Raw genomic sequence first — 23,588 nt, 5'->3', positions numbered from 1 at the left:
GAGACAAATCCAACTAAAGATTTTCAGATTTTTGACCATATATGAATACATAATAGGGAACCACCAGAAGTGTTTGAGTGGAGGCAATATATGCCAAATTTATTTCCTCTCAGGAATAACTGGCTTCTTTTCCCCACATTTAGAACTCTTCAAATGTCATCTCATCAAAACGTTTTCTCCAGTCGTCCTGTCAGAGCAGCCCCTTGCCCACCATCCCAGATCTAACCATGCATTTTTGTCACAGGACTTGCAACATTCCTGAAATCACAGTATTTCTTTTCACACTTGGCTGTGGAAGAACCTTAGAAGGTAAGCTCCCATCACTGAAAGAGAAACCCCTATATACTTCTGTTATCTCCAGCATTTTTGCATATGGCACATAGCAGGTCCTCAATATGTATTTGTTAAGTGAATTAATGAATGAATGCTGATCTCAGCAATCAGCAACACTCCCAGAGATGTAAAAAAAAAAATTAATTTCTTGAAGGAGAATTTTCTGTTTATTTTTACTGTGAATTTTCTTTACATTTTCCATCTAGCCCCTCATTAATCTGATACTCTTGCTCGTCCTTTTCTATTTCTTCCTCTGCCTAACTTCATTGTTCCAAACACTGTAATAATAAATACAAAAGGGGTAGGAACACACAAAAATCTACCTAAACTTGGATATTTTACAAATTGCATTATACAAACACATCAACATATATGCTTATATTTTTTGACTTTATAGACCAAAAATGTCTATAGGGTAATATATAGTCAAGATGTTTTAGTCAGTATAAATCAGAGTAAAACACCAAATGTTTTTAAAAGTTTCCTTTGTAACTACCCTTAAATAAGGAAGGATTATACTAAGTCATTTGACCTTGCCACCAGCACATCAAGGTAGAATGCATCACATTAAAAAAAAACATTTTCAATGATAAGACATTTCATGATTTTGCTTGACGCCTGCAGTTAATTACCTGTACAATAAAAATGTTTCAAGTTTTTATTTATTACTATATGTCTGCTTTGTGTTCACAGTCTGATTCTTCCAAACAATGCATTTATAACTCATCCCACCTTTCTCAATGAATAGCCTCAGAAAACACACTAATTCAGACTTGTTAAAATGCAATTTATAAAACTGTTCCTACGTCTAAAAAAGACCTAAAGAGTTCAAGAGACTACTGAGTGATGATTCCTAGTTTTTAAATAATAAACATTTATTGAGAGCCACTGTACAGAGAAACAAATGTGTGGGAACTACCTGGCAGTTCAGGGGTTAGGATCCACACTCTAACTGTGGAGGGTCCAGGTTCAATCCCTGGGGAACTAAGATCCCACAAAACACCCTGCCCCGCCCCCAAACAAAAACCAATGTGACAGTGAAATATACTGACCAAGTACCAGGGTATTAAAAACACTCTGCTTGAACAATGACTTCCAGACCTCATTCTTCTTTGCTTGGAAGTTACTGGTCTTTGCTACTTTATAGTGTTTCAAGAGTTATCCTAAATGACAGGTCCAAAATGTTAAGATTTACCTCAAAAAACAAAAGGATGAAGAGGACATTAAGTAATTATAAATGACATAACGTAGTTGTGTGTAAAATACTTATGAAGTTGGTATATGGGTATATGAAGTTCAGTATACAACTCTACTTTTACATATAGTTGAAATTTAAGTTTCAAAAGATTTTTTCCCCTCAAACTGATTCAATAGCACAGAATAAAAATGAAAAGTAAAATTAATTTGCATTTGATCTACAAAGACTGGACATCAGCACAATAGATGCACGTATATTTACATATATGTACTTCAAAACCCAGAGATGGTCTCAGGATCTCCTTTTAAAAGATTACTTCCACAAGCCTGAAGTATATTAACTTATTTTAAAAACATGAAATGAATGACCGCAAGATTATTCAGAACAATAGAAAAGGGTTATTTCCTAAGGACAGAACCACCTGAAGCTGAACAGTTCAGAGTATTCATATTCCAAGTCAATAATACTCCAAATTATATTCAGGACTTGGTTTCAAATTTTATTCTTTTTTTTTTTAATGTGGACCATTTTTAAGTCTTTTGAATTTGTTACACCATTGCTTCTGTTTCATGTTTTCATTTTTTGGTCTCAAGGGACTGAACCGACACCCCCTGCATTTGAAGGCGAATTCCTTACCACCTGGACTGCCAGGAAGTCCCCAGGACTGGGCTTTTCTTTTTTTTAATTGCAGGATAACCGCTTTACAATACTGTGTTGGCTTCTGCCATACAACAGTGTGAATCAGACACAAGTACACTTATGACCCCTCCCCCTCCCTCCTGAGCCTCCCAGGCCATTCCCCATTTCTAGCCCTGTCGCACTGTACCGGGCTGAACTCCCTGAATGTTAAGGGCTGAATTTCCTGAATGTAAACTGATACAGCCGCTATGGAGAATAGTATGCAATTTCCTTAAAAAGCTATGAATAAAACGATCATATGACCCAGCAATCCCACTACTAGGCACATACCCTGAGAAAACCACAAATGAAAAAGAACATGTACCCTAATGTTCAGAACTGCACTATTTACAATACCTAGGACATGGAAGCAACCTAGATGTTCACCAGCAGATGAATGGATAAAGAAGTTGTGCTACATACATACAATGGAATATTATTAGTCAGCCATAAAAAGGACTAGGTTTTTGAAGCATGGCATTAAAGATCAAATTATTCACTGGGAAGCTCTTAATGTGCCTCTGATTTCCTAGGCATCAAATGTATTTTTACTGTAAGGCACTTTCTGTAAGAAACTGAGACTAAAATACAAACAGCAACTTTGATAATATAAGAACACCTCAAAAGCCAACTCTGCTAAAAACCTGGGTTATCTGGCAGTTTCACAAATTGGGAAGCTCTAGAAACTGGGGGTCACAGAAATTAGGGGGAAAAATTTCAAGCTAGTAATCTAGGCACGTGTTTTATTTTGCTTTCCTTCTTTTTTTTTTTTTTTCCATTTTAGCCATGCCACCACAGCTTAAGGGATATCTCAGTTCCTTGACCAGGGACTGAATCCAGGCCATGGCAGTGAGAATGCTAAATCCTAACCACTAGATCACTTGGGAACCTAATGTTAAAAATACTTGCTTACCAGAGGGATGGTACGGGGAGGGAGGTAGGAGGGGGGTTCAGGATGAGGAACACATGTACATCCACGGCAGATTCATGTTGATGTATGGCAAAACCAATACAATATTGTAAAGTAATTAACCTCCAATTAAAAAAACAAAAAACAAAAAACACTTGCTTAAAAATGTTTAAAGTGTCCCAAAACAAACCCTTTCCAGAGGAAAGGTTGTGAGTTTATTTAAATCATCTACAGACTTTTTCACATATGCATGGGAAACCACTGCTGTCATGTTTTGGTAAATAATTCAAAATCAAGATACACTCCTTATCCATGAGAAGATAACATTTTTTTCCACAATCATTAATTTTTGAAACTTAAAGCTTGTTCTGAAAAACACTTGTTCCATGTCCTACCTCTGCTGCTGCTGCTGCTGCTAAGTCACGTCAGTCGTGTCCGACTCTGTGCGACCCCATAGACGGCAGCCCACCAGGCTCCCCTGTCCCTGGGATTCTCCAGGCAAGAACACTGGAGTGGGTTGCCATTTCCTTCCCAAATGCATGAAAGTGAAAAGTCAAAGTGATTGATTATTCATGTTAACACAAGGGAAGGACACCATTCCAGATGCTAGAGATACAGCAACTGAACGAAATGTGTCTGCTCTCACTATGAAATTTACATTCTACTTAGTGGCTGAGAAAATTTTGTGCAGGTTTATTTCTTATCAATGCTTCTCTAAACTTTCATGGCTCCTTTAAATTTGTACTATCAAAGACACTTTAGCAGTTGTAAAGTTCAGGTTTGTAGGTATTCAAGGAACTGACTTTAACGAAGTCTCAAGAGAGAAGCAGTAAAGGAGTTCTGATTAATAAAAATTTCATTTTGGATAAAACCCAGAACCTATTGGGGAACTGGAAAATTTTTGAACCTACTGGTTCAGAAATCGACTCAGGATTTTTGACAACCAATACTCCCACCCAATCACTTCAAAGAGGCAGATAAAATTTTACCTTATCCCTGTCCCCAAGTATTTCTCCTGGAGTCCTAAGTCAAGTGGGCCTTAGGAAGCATCACTATGAACAAAGCTAGTAGAGGTGATGGAATTCCGGCTGAGCTATTTCAAGTCCTAAAACATGATGCTGTTGAAGTGCTGCACTCAATATGCCAACAAATTTGGAAGACTCGGCAGTGGCCATAGGACTGGAAAAGGTCAGTTTTCATTCCAATCCCAAAGAAAGACAATGTCAAAGAATGTTCAAACTACTGCACAATTGCACTCATCTCACACGCTAGTAAAGTAATGCTCAAAATTCTCCAAGCCAGGCTTCAACAGTACGTGAACCAAGAACTTCCAGATGTTCAAGCATTTAGAAAAGGCAGAGGAACCAGAGATCAAATTGCCAACATCCACTGGATCATAGAAAAGGCAAGAGAGTTCCAGAAAAACATCTACTTCTGCCTTACTGACTACACCAAAGGCTTTGGCTATGTGGACCATGACAAACTGTGGAAAATTCTTCAAAAGATAGGAATACCAGACCATCTTACCTGCCTCCTGAGAAATCTGTATGCAGGTCAAGAAGCAACAGTCAGAACCAAACATGGAACAGACTGGTTCCAAATTGGGAAAGGAGTACGTCAAGGCTGTATAGTCACCCTGCTTATTTAACTTATATGCAGAGTACATTACGCAAATTGCTGGGCTGGATGAAGCACAAGCTGGAATCAAGATTGCCAGCAGAAATAACAATAACCTCAGATATGCAGACGACACCACCCTTATGCCAGAAAGCAAAGAGGAACCGAAGAGCCTCTTGATGAAAGTAAAAGAGAGTGAAAAAGCTGGCTTAAAACTCAACATTCACTAAACAAAGATCATGGCACCTGGTCCCATCACTTCATGGCAAACAGACAGGGAAACAATGGAAATAGTGACAGACTTTTTTTCCTTGGGCTCCAAAATGACTGTAGATGGTGACTGCAGCCATGAAATTAAAAGACGCTTGCTTCTTGGAAGAAAAGTTATGACCAAGCTAGACAGCATATTAAAAGGCAGAGACATTACTTTGCTGTCAAAGGTCTGTCTAGTCAAAGCTATGGTTTTTCCAATAGTCATGTATAGACATGGGAGTTGGAAGATAATGAAAGCCGAGCACTGAAGAAAGGATACTTTTGAACTGTGGTGTTGGAGAAGACTCTTGAGAGTCCCTTGGACTGCAGGGAAATCAAACCAGTCAATCCTAAAGGAACTCAGTCCAAATATTCATTGGAAGGACTGATGCTGAAGCTCCAATACTTGGCCACCCAATGCAAAGAACTCACTCACTGGAAAAGACCCTGATGCTGGGAAAGATTGAAGGCAGGAAGAGAAGGGGACGATGGAGGACGAGATGGTTGGATGGTATCACTGACTCGATGGACATGAGTCTGAGCAAATTCTGGGAGCTGGTGACGGACAGGGAAGCCTGGTGTGCTGCAGTCCGTGGGGTTGCAGAGAGTCAGATACAACTGAGCAACAGAACTGAAGTATTTCTCAAGATCAGCTCTTTACAACATAAAACATTAAAGAAGTATTTGGATTAAAATAACTCTAAGATTCCCGTGTGGCATAATATACCATGATTATCTGTGAGACATCTGACAATTTCCCTGAATCTTAATTTTTCTATCTACATAAAATGATGGCCTTAAGCTAGAAGACATGATGGCCTGTCAACACTAAAATTATGCTATGATGAAGTCTGTAAGAAATAGTGGCCATTTTTGAATTTAGGATAAATGTGAGTATACATCCCCATCCCTGCAGATCTTAATTTCAATCTCTGATGCCACCTGCTTCAGATTTAACACCTTCTGTAAATTATTACTATTATATACCTTTCCCCCAGGTTCCTAGGAACTAGATGCAAAGATTTTTTTAAGCACTTCAATATCCTTGTCTTTCCTTAGGGAATATATGAACCAGAAACAATGTGGTTTATTTTGGTGGAGGGAGGGAGCAGGGGGAGATGACAACTCTTAGGCTTTTTGTTTTGCCTAAATCTGAAAGGGGGTGCTGTCTACTTTATGCATGCTAAATATAAGGAGACAACTAAATGGACCAAAGGATGAGAAGAGTGAGACAAACAAAAAGTTCTAGATGAATAGGAAAATAATCCAAGCTTTTGAATTAGAAGGAAATGGCAACCCACTCCAGTATGCGTGCCTGGGAAATCCCAGGGACAGAGGAGCCTGGCGGGCTACAATACATGGGTCACATGGACTTAGCGACTAAACAACGATATTTGTATGTATGTATGTATGTGTGTGTGTGTAAACACTGTGTGTGTGTGTAAAACACTGAATCTGTCTGCTGTATACCTGAAACTAATACAACTTTGTAAATCAACTATACTCCAAAAAAAAAAAGTTATACCAAAGTACCAGACTAAAGAAAGGTACAATGCTACAGGGGCCTTTTCATCAAAGTGAATTTCAATAATATTCCAATTTGTCGGTTATGAGTACATTTTCAGAAACCATACCCTTTATCTCCAAGTACTCAGTATAAAGTTCAACCTTTTTACAATAATAATACAGAAAAGCCAGAGAATATATTTCCATGTTATCTTCTGCTAAATAATCTAGAACACTGATGAGTCATATTCTCCTGGCAGTGACAGATCTGAGGAAAAAGGTCTGGAAAACTAAAGGGCAACTTTTAGTTATAAAACAAACAAAAAGCACTATAAAATCAACAATTACAATTTGGTTCTTTTCATCTTTGATCTAAGAGGTCAAAAAAATATTTTCAACATACAGAGGTGTGAACTATTAGATTCTGTGCCAGAAAAGCATTAGCCCGACACAGATTGGTTGCTAAAGAAGTCAGAGCTCTGTAATTAAAAACCACACGCACACAGGATAAACTGCTATAAACAGCCCTTTTTAGTATTATAGTAAGCATCATAAGACAGTCACTCATGGGTAGTTTCAAGTTCTCAAGTTCCTCACTCTAGACAACCTTGGACTCTTACAAAATTCTAGAGCCAGCCCTGAAAACTTTGCTTAACAGGCTCATAAGGACTTAACTCCATCCCTACATAAATGACAATCTCTTGCCTATTAAGCTGACATAAAGAAGATATGTCTCATATAGAATTTCTCTAGCAAGTGCCTTTCAAAGGTCATTTGCTATTTTTCATGTGATCCAAAACACCAATTTTAAGCCTCAGTAAGAAAAATGTTACAAATTAAAATAGTATTTTTCTGTCATCAATTTTAAGATGAATACTACAGACACTGAAATTTGAAAAAATGTGCTTCTTACAAATCCACCAGCAAGAATTTTACAATGAAAGTCTAAGACCAGCATGATGAAGGATTAAGTATTACCTACAGAGTAAATAAAACTAGAGCTCAGAAAATTTGGCTTTGGTCCCAGTTTTACTTTAAATCAACAGAACTGAATGATTTTTAATAAATCACTTTACTATAAGGCTAACTATGGAACATATACTTAACAAATTGTTTTGCCCAACAGAGAAACAACTGAGTGTAACTGAATTATATAATTATAAAATGCAAAAGCACAACTGTGATGTCAGATTTTTAAAGTTATTATTAAATGCCATACCTGAAGAATGTAATAATGTGTCACAGTCTTGCTATTGCTGGTTTTAAAGTACCAAAAACTTAAATTCTGCCACTTAACAACTAATCTTGTTCTCAAAATTCATTTGAAGTGATAATTTATCCATTAAGTATCATTAAGTGTTAAACAGTAAATGTGAAGAATCAAATAATACCACAGATAACTACAGATAATATAGATTTCAATATTACAGGAGAGCAGAATATTTTAATTATGCAAATTCTAAAGAGTAGATATGAGGGTCTAACAGAGATATATCTGTCACAGTCCTAATTCAAGCACTGAGAAACCAGCATGCTTGTCTTGTAATATACTGACACTTAAAAAATAAATTTAAGTATTTATATGTTTTTTATATGTTAGCACTTCTATTCCTTTTAACTTATATAACATAGTTTCAATGGTCTTCCCTATTGGAAAAAGACAAGTGTAGTAGCGTTAGTCGCTCAGTCATGTCCGCCTCTTTGGGTCCCCATGGACTGTAGCCCGCCGCCAGGCTCCTCTGTCCATGGGATTCTCCAGGTAAGAATACTGGAGAGGACTGCATTCCCTTCCTGACTCAAGGATAGAACCAGGTCTCCTGCATTGCAGGCAGATTCTTTACCGTTTGAGCTACAGCGAAGACCAAACACTGGAGTGGGTAGTGACAGTCAGAATACTGGAGTGGGTAGCCTTTCCCTTCTCCAGGAGATCTTCCCAACCCAGGTCTCCTGTATTGCAGGAGGATTCTTTACCAGCTGAGCCACAGGGGAAGCCCAACAATACTGAAGTGGGTAGCCTATCCCTTCTCCAGGGAATCTTCCTGACCCAGGAATCAAACTGGGTCTCCTGAACTGCAGGTGGATTCTTTACCAACTGAGCTATCAGGGAAGCCCCCAAAAGACAGGTGTTTTTTTAAATCAAAAATGCCTGGATACCTATACATTCGGGGTATTTTACTCCTCCTATCAAAAAGACACTACTCGTTAAGACTCCACACTTCCACTGCAGGGAATGTGGGTCTCATCCCTCGTCAGGGAACTAACATCCCACGTCTTATGGCAGAAGAAACTATTCATTTAGACATCTTTAATTAAGGGAGCTCACTGCTTCTGCAAATGAAGTATGAAATCCTTGCATTTTAGAAAAATGAATAAGTCAGCTAAATATTTAGGCCCTACTAGCCCTCCTCTGCTATCCGGGTGACCAGGCGCTCTTAAAAGTATCATTTCAATCAAATCCAAAACCCAGGTAACCAAATCCTTTATTCTACAGGTCCATGATATGTAATTTATCCACCAAATTAAAAATAATAATACTTTAAGATAAACTAACATCACTAGATGTAGAATATAAATTAAGTGAGCTTTATGTATTATCAGGAATAAGCAATATAAGTGAGTTTTAACCAACAACACTACTCACAAACTTTACTGTGAATTTAAGTGATTACCAATATACTGCTTCACAATTAATTTCTACAATACAAATGTGCAGTAATCTTAATGAATATGTAAACTGTTTTGGATAAGTCTACTATGCTCAACACTAAAGCAAATAATTTAAAAAATAATTTACATTATTTCTAAACTAAAAGTGTAACTGCTGTATTATAACTGCCTCTTTATTCCAATAAATGCTCCAAAGAATGGAAAATATTATAAAGTAAAATAGCAATAATTTCTGTGAGGAATCCCATTATTGCAGACCTAAATAATCAACCTGAATAAAATAGATGTAAATTGCTCTGCTAACAAGTGTTTTTTAAAAAAATCACTGCATAGTAATTAGACACAAAACTAAGACTTTATCAAACAGTTTGTTTTTGTAGTATACCAACAATAAAATAATAGATTTAGTAAACACATACAGTTCCAGACAGGACATCATGGGGGCAACAGTTGAGAAGGTGACTCTTGCATACTCTGTCATCACTGAATTTGATTCGTTGACGAGTAGTATCTCCTGTAATAGAGGAAAGTTAATGACATCCAAGGTTAGACATTTGGAAAATATGTATTTTCTGAGAGCCCTACTAACATTAGCTTTTTATGTGTGGCTATACACACACATTTATAAATCACCTCAAGAGGGGTTAGTTCATATAATATCCTACAGAAAAACTACTTTAGACAACATGCAGTTGCAGTACATGTACTGCACATGTAATTCAAACAGTCAAAATGGGAAAGCAATGCATTCTGTTAAATAGAGTACTTCAGAAAAGCACAGGTTTAGAGCAGGAATGGACCTTAAAGATTATTGAGTCCAACTCCTTCATACTGTAGATGAGAAAACTGAGGACCCAAGAGGTTAAACAACTTGCAGCAGACCCACTAGGAGAATTTCTATTGGTATACGATGTTCCCTACGTTGACACTAAGCACTGATTTATTCTGTAATTATTTACATTAATTGAAAAACATAAAAAGTAATCTTGCAAACATTGCATACACACTGCGAATCCCCACTGAACCCCAGACGCCATTTCTTCCACTATTTTGTTCCAGCTGAAGTGTCTCCCTTTTGCTGCTGGGAGGAGTTAGAGAGGGTAGAATGACGTGTTTAAGAGTGTACAAACCTGGAAGAAGGACTTACACACCAGTCAAACAAAGGAACACTGCCTAAATGAAACATTTAACTTAATGGCTCCAAAGGTCCCATACCTCCAAGTTTTAGGTAGTCTGTGCTATAAATGGCCAAACTGGGTACATTTAAATTTATTCTGTCTTCACTTAACACAATAACACCTCCTTAGCAACAGAAGCTTCCGACCTGCTAGTCAAATATACCTATCTACTCAAAACTTGAAAGAATCTAAGAAAAAGAAAGGTAACTAGCTCTAACAACAACAAAAAATAGATGTTAGTTACAATTTTTTTTTTTTTTTTTGCTTCAAATCTCTTTGGGAAGGGGGAACTCTTAAGGATGGTTTCCTCTAAGGAGACTGATTAAGCCCTAGGAAATGAAAGTGTTTTATTTTTAGCCTTAAATTGACATAGTCATTGATGAATGAAAACCTACTGGTGAATTACTGAAGCAAGAACTGTTGGTACCAAAACAGACTGTAAATAACACTGTACTAAAACTTTTCATAGAGGAAGATGTTCAGTTGTTTGTTTTTCACATGTGAGTAACAAAAAAGGTTAAAACTTTACCCCTTTCACATGGTATTATTTTAAAGAGCTTAACTCAAAGTCAATTAAATACTACCATTTTTAGGTGGGGTAAGATTTTGTTCAGATTGTTTTAACTTGGTTAAAAAGACTTAAAGAACATATTAATTTGCAATCATGGTTTATAAAACTTTAAGAACAGTAACTTATAGCTAAAACAACAGCTTCAGAGCAGTTCAACAATAGGTTTTCTAGAGGCTAGTCTCTAAAGTATGTTATTTTTGACACCACAATTTGGAGTAATTCATTTAGTGTTCACGCCTGCTACTATAATAGAGGTTATTTTGATGGTCCTTTTTTCCTTTTAAACACAACTGCTTTTTGTTCCACATTCATTAACACATCTGAAAAGTTAGTGATAACTCACGGCTCGGCGAATGCGGGGCCTTTCTGACACTCCCTTGCAGATTGAAGTAGGCAGGCATAGATACATTGAACCTTTACAAATAAAACAAGGGGCCAGATTGTTCAGTTTGTATAGAATAGACTCTGCCAGCAATTTCAATACAGCATCTAGAAGTACATGTTGACTGTAAAGATTCTTGTATATGAAAACAAAAGTGAACAAAATCGGGGCGGGAGGGGGGGTGTTTTCTGTGTTTTAACATTGACTTAACAAGTATAAACCCTGGAGAAGAATATGACTGATCACAGGTGAAAGTCTAAGGCTGGAGCTCTGTAAAGTGGTCCCTGGGCCAACTGGGGTTTCAGAAAAAAAAATTTTTTATAAAGCTTATTTCATTAAGACTGATCAGGGCCTTAAGCTCATGTCATATGGTACTCTGATGAGCTCACATCAGAATGGCAATGCCATTATTAGAGGCTTTTTGCTTCCTCATATGCAAGAAAAAATATTTTACCTTAATTCTGTACCCAAATTATGCTAAGAAATTCAAATAAAAACTTTTGAAGGGGAAAAAAACTTATATTCTACAAGTCCCCTGCCACAATTATCTAAGCTTTTCAGTAATGCAGCAGAAGTATCGTTTCAGTGCTTTGTCAAACTAATGGCTTAAGAATACTGTAAGCCAGGCTTTAGAGTAAAATTAAGATTTTAGAAGTTTTACTAGTTAAGCATTTTGTAAGAAATCACAATATAAATCTAATATACATACGTGCCTTGAAGACACTGCTATCAGATAAAATGTAAACAGTTTCAAATATGAATTAAACAAAATTATCCCCAATGAGTGTGGGGATACTAAAAAAAGTATCAGTTTCCATAAACATCAAAAAGTATTTTTAATTAATTCTTCACTGCATATAAATGTCTGCTCTATTTGATAACTGCAGCAAACACAATAAACACAGTTACCAAACATCAGCCTGCACAGTAAAGAAATCTTTATAAACAGAGAAATAATAAAATTCCTAATAATCTGAGATACAGAAGTGAAAAGGATTAACAACTGAGTATCTGTCTATTGGTATTTTTAAAATTTTACTTAAGAGACCTTAAGGTTAACATTTTAAAATAATTTGGCTACATTACCATGTAGTATTTAATAAATTTATTTGGGCTTATACCATGAAAGTATCATCTGACTAATCAAAGAATTTTAAAATAAAAAATACTAGTAATTTTGATTTCTGTCAACATATCTGGCCCAAACCATGTTTTTCAAAAGAAACTAGGTACAACAGCACCCACTGAAAAACAAAGGTGGGGAGAGGGGCTGTAATTAATAAGGAACCAATATGAACCAAATCTCCCTACAACACAAGAAATTATTAATCAAATGTACTTCAGATGTACTTTATCTTTGGGGTTTCTGGGTATGTCCTCACTATAAAAATAACCTAAGTTAAACAACTGCCCTGTTACACTAATACTGGATCCAAATCAAAGAATCAAGCCAACTCCTGAAGATATCCTCTGTGCCAGGCAATGGGATTACAAAGAGGCATTTAATTAAGACAAGCTCTCTACCCTCAAGGAGCCCATCACTCTCCTAGAGAAGAGAGGGTATTTAAATACAGAAACAACAAAAGGGGGCATGATCCAAGTGCCAAGTGAATGTCTATAATGGATGGAATACTATCAAATAGTAGTACTGCAGGGATTCTAGACTAGAACGACCACAGGACTGAAGAGGTTAGAGGAGGCTTTGTACAATACATAGAAGCCATTATTTGAAGGAAAGACAGGCCTTAGACCAAAGGGATGGGGAAAGAAGAGCATTCCAAATTGGCATACCATCTTTGACAAAGCTTAGGAAGGCAGGAAGGTTTGGGAAACGGTACATAAATCTTATCCGGCTTTGGCAAGTGGTTTCAGGTAGGGGACTAGCAAAGTTGAGGCAAGAATATTTTTAGGGTAAAATCTGGTTTCTTTAATTTCTTCCCCCAGATTTTAAATGTATAAACAAAGACAAAGCTTAAAAATAATGAGGCAGAGATTAGATCAAGTCAACACAATTTACAACAAAATTCCCTACCCATAAAAACATGGCAGACTCTCTTCTCTATAACCTCCACAATACTCATTAATTAGGCTTTGTAGATAACTATAAAGGTAAGGATTGAGATTAAAACCTTGATTTAGAACTTTGAAAGGAAAAGTATTCTTCATTTGAAAGGAAGCACCAAAATTTCTACTTTTTCTACCAAACAACTAACTTCAGAGTAACCTCTCTCTGTTCTTCAACCCCCTCAAGGGCTTCATGAATCCTTACCTATATTTAGGAACACGTGAGTCACAGGTGTACAATAAAAACTAGAATGCACATTGTTCCTCTTAAACAATGTTCCTCAGTAACATTAACAGAACCTGAGGTGCTACCAAAGCAGCTTCACTGAGGGAATATGGACAGGTCACTCTAAAAAGGCAACTTCTGTCCAAACTACTCAAAAACTGCTATTCTCAAAATCCCCTTCAATCTGCAAGGAGAAAAAGCTAGGCCCACTGTAAATCCCAACACTGCCACTGTATGGTCCTGCCTCTTCTGAAACAGACTTGTATTTACACTGCAGTAGTAATACTTAAAATTTTAGCCTGTATGATATCTAACATCATTTTACATGGTGCATGCTATTTCCCCAATATCCACCCCCTCCCTTCAAGTGCCAACCACCCTCTCCCTCCCATACAAATAAATCAAATCAATTTTCATAGATTCAGGTGCTATTTTAAAAACATCAAAATTTTACTTTACCCATTCTCTCCGATGCTCCCTGTATTTTTTTAAGCTGTGAGTGGATGACCATGCTATGTGATCAACAACTGTGAAGGCTAAGCAAAAGTGAACTGAGTTTAGTATTGTAATTTCAAAAGAACCTTAAAGTCTGTAATATTTGACATATATAATGGTATGCAGAATCCTTATTTTACTGCATTTTATCAGGCATTAATGGCAAGCAATTTATATAAAAACAACTAATTAGTATTTCTTTTGTACAGAATTAGCTTAAAGCTTAGCTTAGAGAAAACAGAGGGAAAAACTCAACAGCACACAAAGCAAACAGAAGCGTCGTAGTTGATAAACGGGGCCAAGAGGGGGAAAGCGCTCCCACGCTCTCTTCTGTGGTAACCAAATCCCTCCCCTCCCCACACGTGTACTTGTTGGGGCCATGTGTCACTATTGGCTGGGGCAGGATAGGCTTACTCCCTCTGAAATAAATTCCTTACTCTTTCAGTGAAAGAAAAGCCAGAGCTAGAAAGAGCAGTGAATAAGCTTAAAGTTTCTTATTTCCCTGTGCCCTCATATCTTCAAATGTGTCACCTTCTTATCACCATTTCTTACAACATAAGCTATGAGTCAACAGAATGTGGAAACTATATAAACACCAATTTCTAATCTAGTACAGAGCAGAAAGAGACCTGTCCTGTACTGGTAAACACTCATCTTCATATGTTTTTGTGAAACTCTTAGGTCTTCTTGTGGAACCAAGATAATCGCTACTGCTACACAGTAACTATTACAGTAAAGAACAAATTTGATCATTTTTACAGCTTTCTCCCACAGTCTCACCAACTCCCCTAACTTCTCCCACCTACCTTTGTTGTTCCTTTAGCCTGAAGCTCATCTACAGCCTAAATTTAGCCTAAAGCTCACCTATAAGGATCCTTTTAAAATAATCTCTAAAGAAAAAACTCATTACTCCCTTTACCTTGTTAATAAATACACTCAGTTTAATCCATCATATATTTATACAGTACAAAGTGTAAGTTCATTTTATGAAAGCATTCACTACTATGTCTTAAAATAATGATTATTGATGCTTTAAAAATATTTAATATAACCTGGCACATATGCAACTTTCCAGGAACATATTTATTATATAAGGAAAGAAAAAATACTCAAAGATGGCAGCAGGAAAAACTAATGAGGGTATTTTCCCTTCCAAATGTAATATCAAGTCATTTCTTTCTAACAGAACTTAGGAAATCATACAGAGTACTAGTAGAGGCTTTCCTTTCCCCCAGAAAAATCCAAAAAAATTAGGGTATTAAAAGGCTAGCCCTCTTAACTCTTTCAGATGGTCCTATGGGTTTATCATCACAAGTTGGTACTTGTATCACCCCCACTATCATATTCCCCATGACAAGCCCATTTTTAAAATGCAATGCCCACTGCAGAAGAAATTCCCAAGACAAGTTTGTTCTTGCTGAATATCAAAGATAAATAATGCTAAAATAATTTTTTAAATTTTCCAGTCTATTTGTCTGTGAAAATCCATTATTAAAAAAACTATAAGGAATGAAACAGAAACAGCCTTGTAGTGGGAGAAAAAGCTTACTCAGGGTCTGTAAGAGCTAACAGAATGGTAAAAGAAATGTTCAAAAATAAATACTAAAGTAGCTGCATTCCAAGAATTCTATTCCACCTCTTGCCACAACTCTATTTTCTCTCATTATAAAGCAGAGTCTTGGCCACTGGCAGGGGTCAGTGCCATCACACTTCCGCCAGGGGATATATGCTTTAGGAAATCAACATGTTGCTCCTCTTAGATTTAAGGCACATATTAGAAGTGTGTCTTGAATAAATAGTTATCCACAAATGTAGTCCTAAAAGTGGATTACATATACTTTGTTTTATGTACATGCCATTAAGGGAAGTCAATTATTAAAAAGCTGTAGCCTGCTAAATTTTGTATTTTGATGCTTACTTGCAGAGCTGCAATTGTGATACAATAACACTCATACTCTGGATATCTGGTGCCTTCTATCATCCACAACGTTTCAAACACAAAATTAGAAGTAACAAAAGCTATCTCTGGCTATGAAAAAATAGCTGAAAACAGCAGAAGAAAAAGTATTCGGCAGATCTATTAATGAGGCAAGTTTTCAATGTTTGATGATTGCTATAAAAGCTAAGCAGAACCTCCCCAAATCTAAAACAAAGTAAAGAAACAAAAATGGAAAAGAAATGAGAATATCAAAGGACAGAGGTGACAGACAACTCAATGATAAAGGAATTTAAAACGAAAAAACAGATTAGCATGAAGGAGACTGAGCCTTGTAAGTATTGAAACAACACAGAGGAAAATCCACTGACATATTCACAAAAAATGCCTTTGGGGGAAAGGACTAAAACTGTGAAGGAGAACCTAAGAGACTTCATTTGTAACACTTTTTAAATTTTTTTAACTTAAGGGAAACTTACAAAACATCTGCTCAGTCTTAGAGGTGTTTGGCAGTGTTTTATATTTTTTAACATTTTTTCAAAATTAGATATCTATATATGTAATCAGCATACAGAATTTATCACTTACTGTACACCTTCACTCCCTACCAGACTTTCACTCCATCTAGGGTCAGAGTCTTATGTCACTACGTTATTGCAGAGTCAAATGACAAAAGCAGCAAATATGTCCATAAGCTCTAAGAAAAAGAAACCAAGAAAAATCTGAAGCAACCCAGCAACCTAGGGATATTCAGGTTCTAGTCGCACCAACAATGACTACATCCTAAAACACATCAGCCAGTATCAGAATACCATGTCTGGGGAAGTATTCCCTGTAATACTATGAGGCAAATTAAATCATTTATTTTCATACCAAAATTTCTCAAATACATGGTTTCTAAAATCTGATGTGAATCAATTGTTTTCCTTAGTAAGCATGCGCTGATGGTTCCCTGCCCATAATGCAGAATCACAGCACTTCTCCCCAGTTTCTAGTCCATGAGTTTTCTCTGACAAACAGCCAGCACCTTTTCACAATCCCACTGTGGAATAGGTTGGCGAAATCCTGCAGGAATACTGACCACCACAGACTGGAACATTAATGGAGAGGTAAGATCGAGCTAAATAGGGAATTTCATCCTAGAAGTCTGAATGGACCTCTCTAGGGGCTTCTACATCGTTCCATCTTATGGGTGTGTATTTCTATGTCTACGGAAAAGTCATTTCTACTTAGGGGTTTAGATATGTACAGTTCAAACAGCTTTCCTTCCATGTAACGAACCAGCACTGCATTTCCTCAAGTTATGGAATTTGTACAAAAGCGATTTTAGGTGTTATGTAATTTCACCAGCATGACACTTTGAACACCACTCAATCACTTAGTGGTGATTATATGTCATGATTAAGTCAAGAAAAAAGTTCCCACTTACTGCCTAGTATGTGTTTAATTAATACGTCTAACGAGCTCATTTTTAACACAGGTAAATGACAGCAGAATCTAGTTTTCTCTTGTAACACCATGTTGTTTTCACTGTATTTATTTTTCTGGTGACATAAGCTTTCACCTTAAAGTTAGCTTAAATTTTCAGGAAGTGAGTTGACAATTAAAAATGTTAAAACAGGGTGAAAAATAGTAAAGTGATATATGTGACTAACATTTGGGAAACATTTATCTAGAACAGGGTTTCTCAAACTTTTAATGTGCATTAGAGTCACGTGGAAGGCTTCTTAAAACACAAATTGCTTGCACCCAACCCCAGAACTTCTAATTTGGTAGGCCTGGAGTGGTAGCTCCAAGAATCTGTATTTGTAACAAGTTCCCAGGTTCCCTAAGGTTGATCAGGCACCACACTTTTGAGAAACACTGATCCAGAACAATGGTCAGCACGCTTTTTCTTAAAGGGCCAGATGGCAAATACTTTAAACTTACCAGCTATATATCTCTGCTGCAAAGCAAAGGAGACATAGACTGTATGTCTATGTACAACTGTGTTCCAACAAAACTTTATTTACAAAAAGCGAGTGGGCTATAGTGCCAACCCTGACCTAAAACACACCCTCAAGAGACAGAGAAGAGTATAATGTATAACACAGCAGTAGGACAGAATACAGAAGCCACCAAACAGCAAGGTGCGTACACTATAGATACTATCCATAAATATCTAACCAATTTTATTGAAAGGAAAAGCTTTGTAAAGTTTAACTCTGAAAGAGAAAACTGTCTGCAGTAAACGGAGGTCTCAAGAAAATAAAAACAAAACAATTTACCATGCATTCAGGAGACATGACAAAAGATTCAGCAAGGGCAGCTGGTTAAATTCTTTTCATGTAGAATCACAGAGGTCAAACATCATTGCACATGGTTCACAACTAAATCAGAACATAAGGATCAGTATCTAGTGAGTGCTTTCTTAAGAAAAAAGTTTTAAAGACTCCTTTCTCTAGCCCATGTTAAATAGCAAAATATAACAGTTATTCAGCTGACTGAGTTACATGTTATTTTCTAATGGCTTTGATTTTTCAAGTCTTAAGCTACTTAGTTAAAACACAAAACTGTAGCTAAATTCAGAGTTTTTACAAAGTACTTTTCTCTACATCCTCAATAATCTTACATAACTGATTAAATGATCAAAAAGCCTTGCCTTCTAATTTCTATCCTATGAGAACTTAAACTGGAAAGGAATAGAATGACTTTTGCAGGTGCTGAATCCGTAAGATTTCTGTCATAAACTTACCCTTCCGCCCACTCCCTCACTCTTTCTCCAGCAAAATGTTCCAACTTTCTTCATCTTCTTACCTACAATTTTTCCATACACCGATTATTAAGTTGGGTAGTAGAGTCATCTATGTGTCCTCAATGAATATACTAATAGCCCTGAGCTTTTAGGATTCAGTCCATTTCAAGCACCTTTCTGGAATTCCATTCTTGAGGAGTACCTGTCTCATTTACCTAGTCTTGCCCAGTTTTAAGCCCTCTGCCTATCCTTGCAACCCCGAATTTGCCTGAACCCCAGCAACTCCGAGGTTTAATGTTTATATGAACCACCTGGTACTGAACACTGACTCACTAACCCTCACCCACATCCATGACACCTTACTTGCCCTTAACTTCCTACTACCCATCTTAAAAGATGTGGCTCACTCACATTTATCCCTATATGACATCTTAACCAAACCAAATAAAAGTATTTACTTGCTGCTTATAAAACTTATGCACTGACGGACAAAATGATCTCTTTGGTTTTATTTTTTTTTTTTACCCGAAGCAAAGAATGTCTCAGAAGCACAGGCTTCCTTCAGGAGAGCTAAAATGTAGAAAATCCAAGAATGATGCAGAGTTGTAGGAGGTGATACTATTATTGTTTTCCAAGCTGTACTGTAGTCAGAAATATCAGTCAGAGTTCAAAACTAGTTTTTTTTAAAATGAATTCACTATGTGGGTATTAACAGTTTTCAATGTTTTGATATGCCTGGACCTCTGATAAAACCCTATATTTACTAAAACTGTTTAACTTTATGTTTAACTATTTAATGTTTGTTAAAATTTCTTAAAATGTCAAAATAATTCACAAGCTCTAGAACTAGATATATCCCATTATTATTTCAAAAAATGTGTGCTTACACACTAAAGGCTACGCCTCCTTCACTTAAAATGAACAATCCAAGTGAAATACAAGAATGATTTACAACTGACCAAGAAATAAATGATCCATTATGTTAATGAGAGAAAATGAGGAGAAAATGCTCTCGATGCTGATGACAACTAAGGGAACACAGATTACAGTCAAGGTGATTTTATGAAGAAAAGCCACTGAGAAGAACTCTACAATCTTTGATTCACTATTTATTTTGAAGAAAAGCAGCATGGTCATACTGTCCTATAGGTTCAACAGTTATGCGTCACTAGTACCAGGAACAAGTAACTGATTTTCTGAACTGTACCTTCCTTGTTATCTCCTGGGATTCATGTCCCTTTAACTTTATATCCCATAAGACACAACCACTGTGCAATATAAATGATCAGCAAAAATATTTAATTATGATTAATGTACTGTTAACTGAGAAAGTACATCATAGGTTCAGAAAGATTATCATCCAAAACAGCTAAAATTACCCGAAAACTTTAACCTGCCCTAAACATCCCCTAACCATAATGGACAACAAATGATGCTGTAAAATTCTTATCTATATTCTGAATCCTATAGTCTACTGGTTGTTTTTGAGGGCAGATTGCCATTTCTGGCCTGATATAACCTTTCAGAGATGGACTGTATTCCCATTTAAGAGTTATAAGCAATTCAAGAAGTATGGAATCCTTAAAACTACCTTCTGTAACTTCCCTAGTTGCTAAACTTAGAAAGTAATCTAAATATACATCCTCAATTTCGTTTAACTCCTATCCCTCAAATCTTGCAAAACCTTTCTGGGGTCAGGACAAGAGACCTCTCATAACTAAACCGTACTTGCCGGCAAAAGGGCTTTAGCTAAGGGACACCCTTTCAATTAAACCAACACAACAAAAATGACTAGTCTGTGTGGGGACACTAGGCTCCTCCAACCATCACAGACAATTCAACTGAACCGCTGTTTGACTTTTCCTGTGTTGCTCCTTCTTTTCAAATGGAATATTTTGAGGAAAACAAATTATCCCTCTCTTTTCTGTTACTGCTAACAACTAAAACAAAGTATAAAATTTAATGTATCTTAAATAAGATGCTAATATCTACCTATGGTTTCTTCCTTTAAAAAAATTTAAAATATATTTGTCAACATTTCTGAGGATAACATAAGAAATTACTTGACTTCTCATTTAACAAAGTATAGATTTTAACTTGAGGCAAAAAAGGTTAAGTGACTTACCCAAGGTTACAACTAGAGGTACAGCTGGGGCTAGAAACCAGGTCTCCTGAGTCTCAGCCCAATGCTCTTTTCCTTAGCCCATGATGCCTTATCAGAAAAATCCAAATACAGTCAGACCCCCAGTTACATGTGTATGAGTTACACTGATTCACATATACAAACTTTATATAGTGTGACCAATGTTTCAACTCACGCGGTACCCTGCTTCCATTTATGCAGTATGCCAGGCATCGGCACGATTTTCAGTGGCACACAGGCGGTTGCCACCACCAGGGCCCTAGGCAAAATTGCAAAGAAGGCAAAGTTTGTCTTTGGCCCTCCCACTTCCCTTATGCATTCCTCTCCCACCTCCTGGTCATCCCCCTGCCCAGCCTCCCAGCGCGATCATGCTGCCCTCTGGTTGTCCAAAGCCTCCCACTTCCACCACTCACCCAGGACTGTCCTTTCTGGAAGTGCCCAGTGATCCAAAATTACCTCTCCTTTTCCCTACTAAAAGTCCCTCTTCTGAAGAATTTCAGTAAAGTTCAGGTCATCTACATGAATTAACTGATTTGAGTAATTCCAAGTTACACTTAACACACAAATCTCCAAGGAGTTTAAAAAGGAACTAATTAAAAATTCTGATTTGGGGGTGGGAAAGAGGAAATAAATTTTTCATTAGAGGGGCAAAGGAGGTGAAAGAGAAAGTGCCCTAGGCTTCCTGTGCCACTTCAGATTCCCTCACAGACAGCACTCTAAGAGTAGAGGGGGTGGTTACTGCCACCCTGACAAAAAGACAGTGGTTGCTTTATAGTTAGTCTCTGGGATTAAAAAAAAAAAATGGACACAGCTGCTTTAAATACTCTACCTACCGTTTCCATCTCTCTCCCACCCGTTGGACCCCATTTCCACTTCTTAGTAACCATTCCCTTAAGCTGTTTCTATGTCCCATACAAAGCTTCCCATTATATAATTTCAAATCACATGGTGTTATTCAGGAAGGCGTCCATATCCCCTATCCCTGGATAACTTGAAGTTGACTGAACACTTAAAAAAAAATCCTATTTGAAGGTCCTGAATAAGGTGAGTATATAAATTCATTAACTATGTGGTAAGAAAGAAAACAATGCTCTGATTCCTATATACATAAAAGAACTAATCTGGGTATCTAAAAAAACATTCTTCTCCTTGAAAGTAGAATGTTTCTTACTTCTAGCCCAACACAGCAGTGAAAATCCAGTCATTTCAGCTAAAGTAATATCGTGGACTTGTAAACATGAGTTCACTGGTAAATCCTTAGTCTGAAGGCAAAAAAATCCAGTAACAGACACATAAAAATATAAATTTATCTGTATACAAAGCAGAGTGGATTTCAAGAAATGCAAGTTTCTGCAGATTACGCACATAGGAAAAATAGGTATGTATGTATATATGTGTGTGAATACACACACACATATTTTAATTCAGTTTTGCAACAGTAGATTGCAGTCTAGTTGGAATTTACCAGGTGATAATAGTTGCTTTGATTCAACTACCCATCCAGTAAAATTAGGAAACTAAATCCATGAAGGTACCAAAAATGGCACCCAGCTAGGATTAATAGGATCGTGTAAAGTATGTCTTAAATAAAATGATTTCTATAATTTTACTACGAAGATTAGTTATTCTGTTAGTTAAAATCCTGAATTAAGCAAGCCCCTTCTCAACACCATCTTCATAATGGAAAAGGAGCAATGTTAAAACACGCTACAGTTATAAAAACCACTCTAAACTAAAAGTGAAATACGTTAACTGATAGAAATTTCTCCAGTGGAATTTTTAATCAATGCTAACTTTCAAGGGTTTACTACATAAATAAAATTCATTTCCTTCCCAATCTTCCCCTCCTCTATACACAACCACAAGTAGGTTTGCCATCTACACCTGTTTTTCTATACGTTCTGAGAAAAGTTCCAAATGTGGGTTTTTATTAAAACTGAATTATGAACACTGATAAACCATGCAAATTATGCGCTGCTAAAAACATTTGAATTCAATAAAATGTTTTAAATCTACTCACATTTTGCTGCAAATCACTCAAGGAAATTATAACAGCGACTGCTCAAAAGTTAAGAGTGTGCCTTTTCTCTCTTACATCAAACAACTTAAGTAACTCAAGAAAAAAGCATTGGTTTAATGGCTATGAAACTATTTGCCTGAACAAACAACATACAAAAATGAGCAAGTATTGGCTTTGTTTCTAAGAAAGTAGTGGACTACACCCTTCCTCCATATTAGCATGGGCTTCACTCGAATTTCAAAGAGTATATTACTAATTACCATCACCAAAAAAGCAACAGCATTTCATCTTACCTAGAAATTCTCTATGACAAAAAGATATCCAGCCTTTAGTGGTTCTTTGTACAAACACTAACCTAAGTGCCTAAAATCATCGTTGTTTCCCTCAATTCTACGTCACTGGGCACCACATTTTCAAAATGGTTCTATTCAGGGCCCATGCAAAGTTCGTCAATATTTACTGAACAAAGCTTCTATTAAATTGTCTAACAAAATGGAGGTCTCTCGGAAAAAACAGGCCGTAACATTCTTTTCACAAAATGGGCCAAACACACCCGCTTCAGGAAACCATGGTTTGGGTCAGATTTTCCCATAAGAATGGTGGTTTCATCTCTGGAACTGGATTCTAGGAAAGGTTTTCTCCGGACCCAGGTAAAGGAGTGGAGGGTGGGGACCAGTT

General features: G+C 36.7%; 1 protein-coding gene across 4 annotated transcripts in view; it reads right to left on the bottom strand.

Moving 5' to 3' along the window:
• The window catches only part of LUC7L2 (LUC7 like 2, pre-mRNA splicing factor), a 73,437-nt gene that overhangs the window by 31,414 nt on the left and 18,435 nt on the right, over positions 1 to 23,588 (bottom strand). For 2 of the 4 annotated variants that reach the window (XM_052638609.1, XM_052638611.1), the window contains one exon: positions 9,581 to 9,675. In XM_052638609.1, coding sequence (XP_052494569.1) covers positions 9,581 to 9,675 — 95 coding nt within the window. Of the gene's footprint in view, positions 1 to 9,580; positions 9,676 to 11,253; positions 11,325 to 18,280; positions 18,303 to 21,065; positions 21,129 to 23,588 lie in introns of those variants that run through there. The other 2 variants (XM_052638610.1, XM_052638612.1) reach the window with 2 other exon arrangements.

The sequence above is a fragment of the Budorcas taxicolor genome, chromosome 4 (genome assembly GCF_023091745.1).
Source record: "Budorcas taxicolor isolate Tak-1 chromosome 4, Takin1.1, whole genome shotgun sequence".
In the NCBI taxonomy this organism is placed as follows: Eukaryota; Metazoa; Chordata; class Mammalia; order Artiodactyla; family Bovidae; genus Budorcas; species Budorcas taxicolor.
This window is presented reverse-complemented; position numbering and strand designations above follow the sequence as displayed.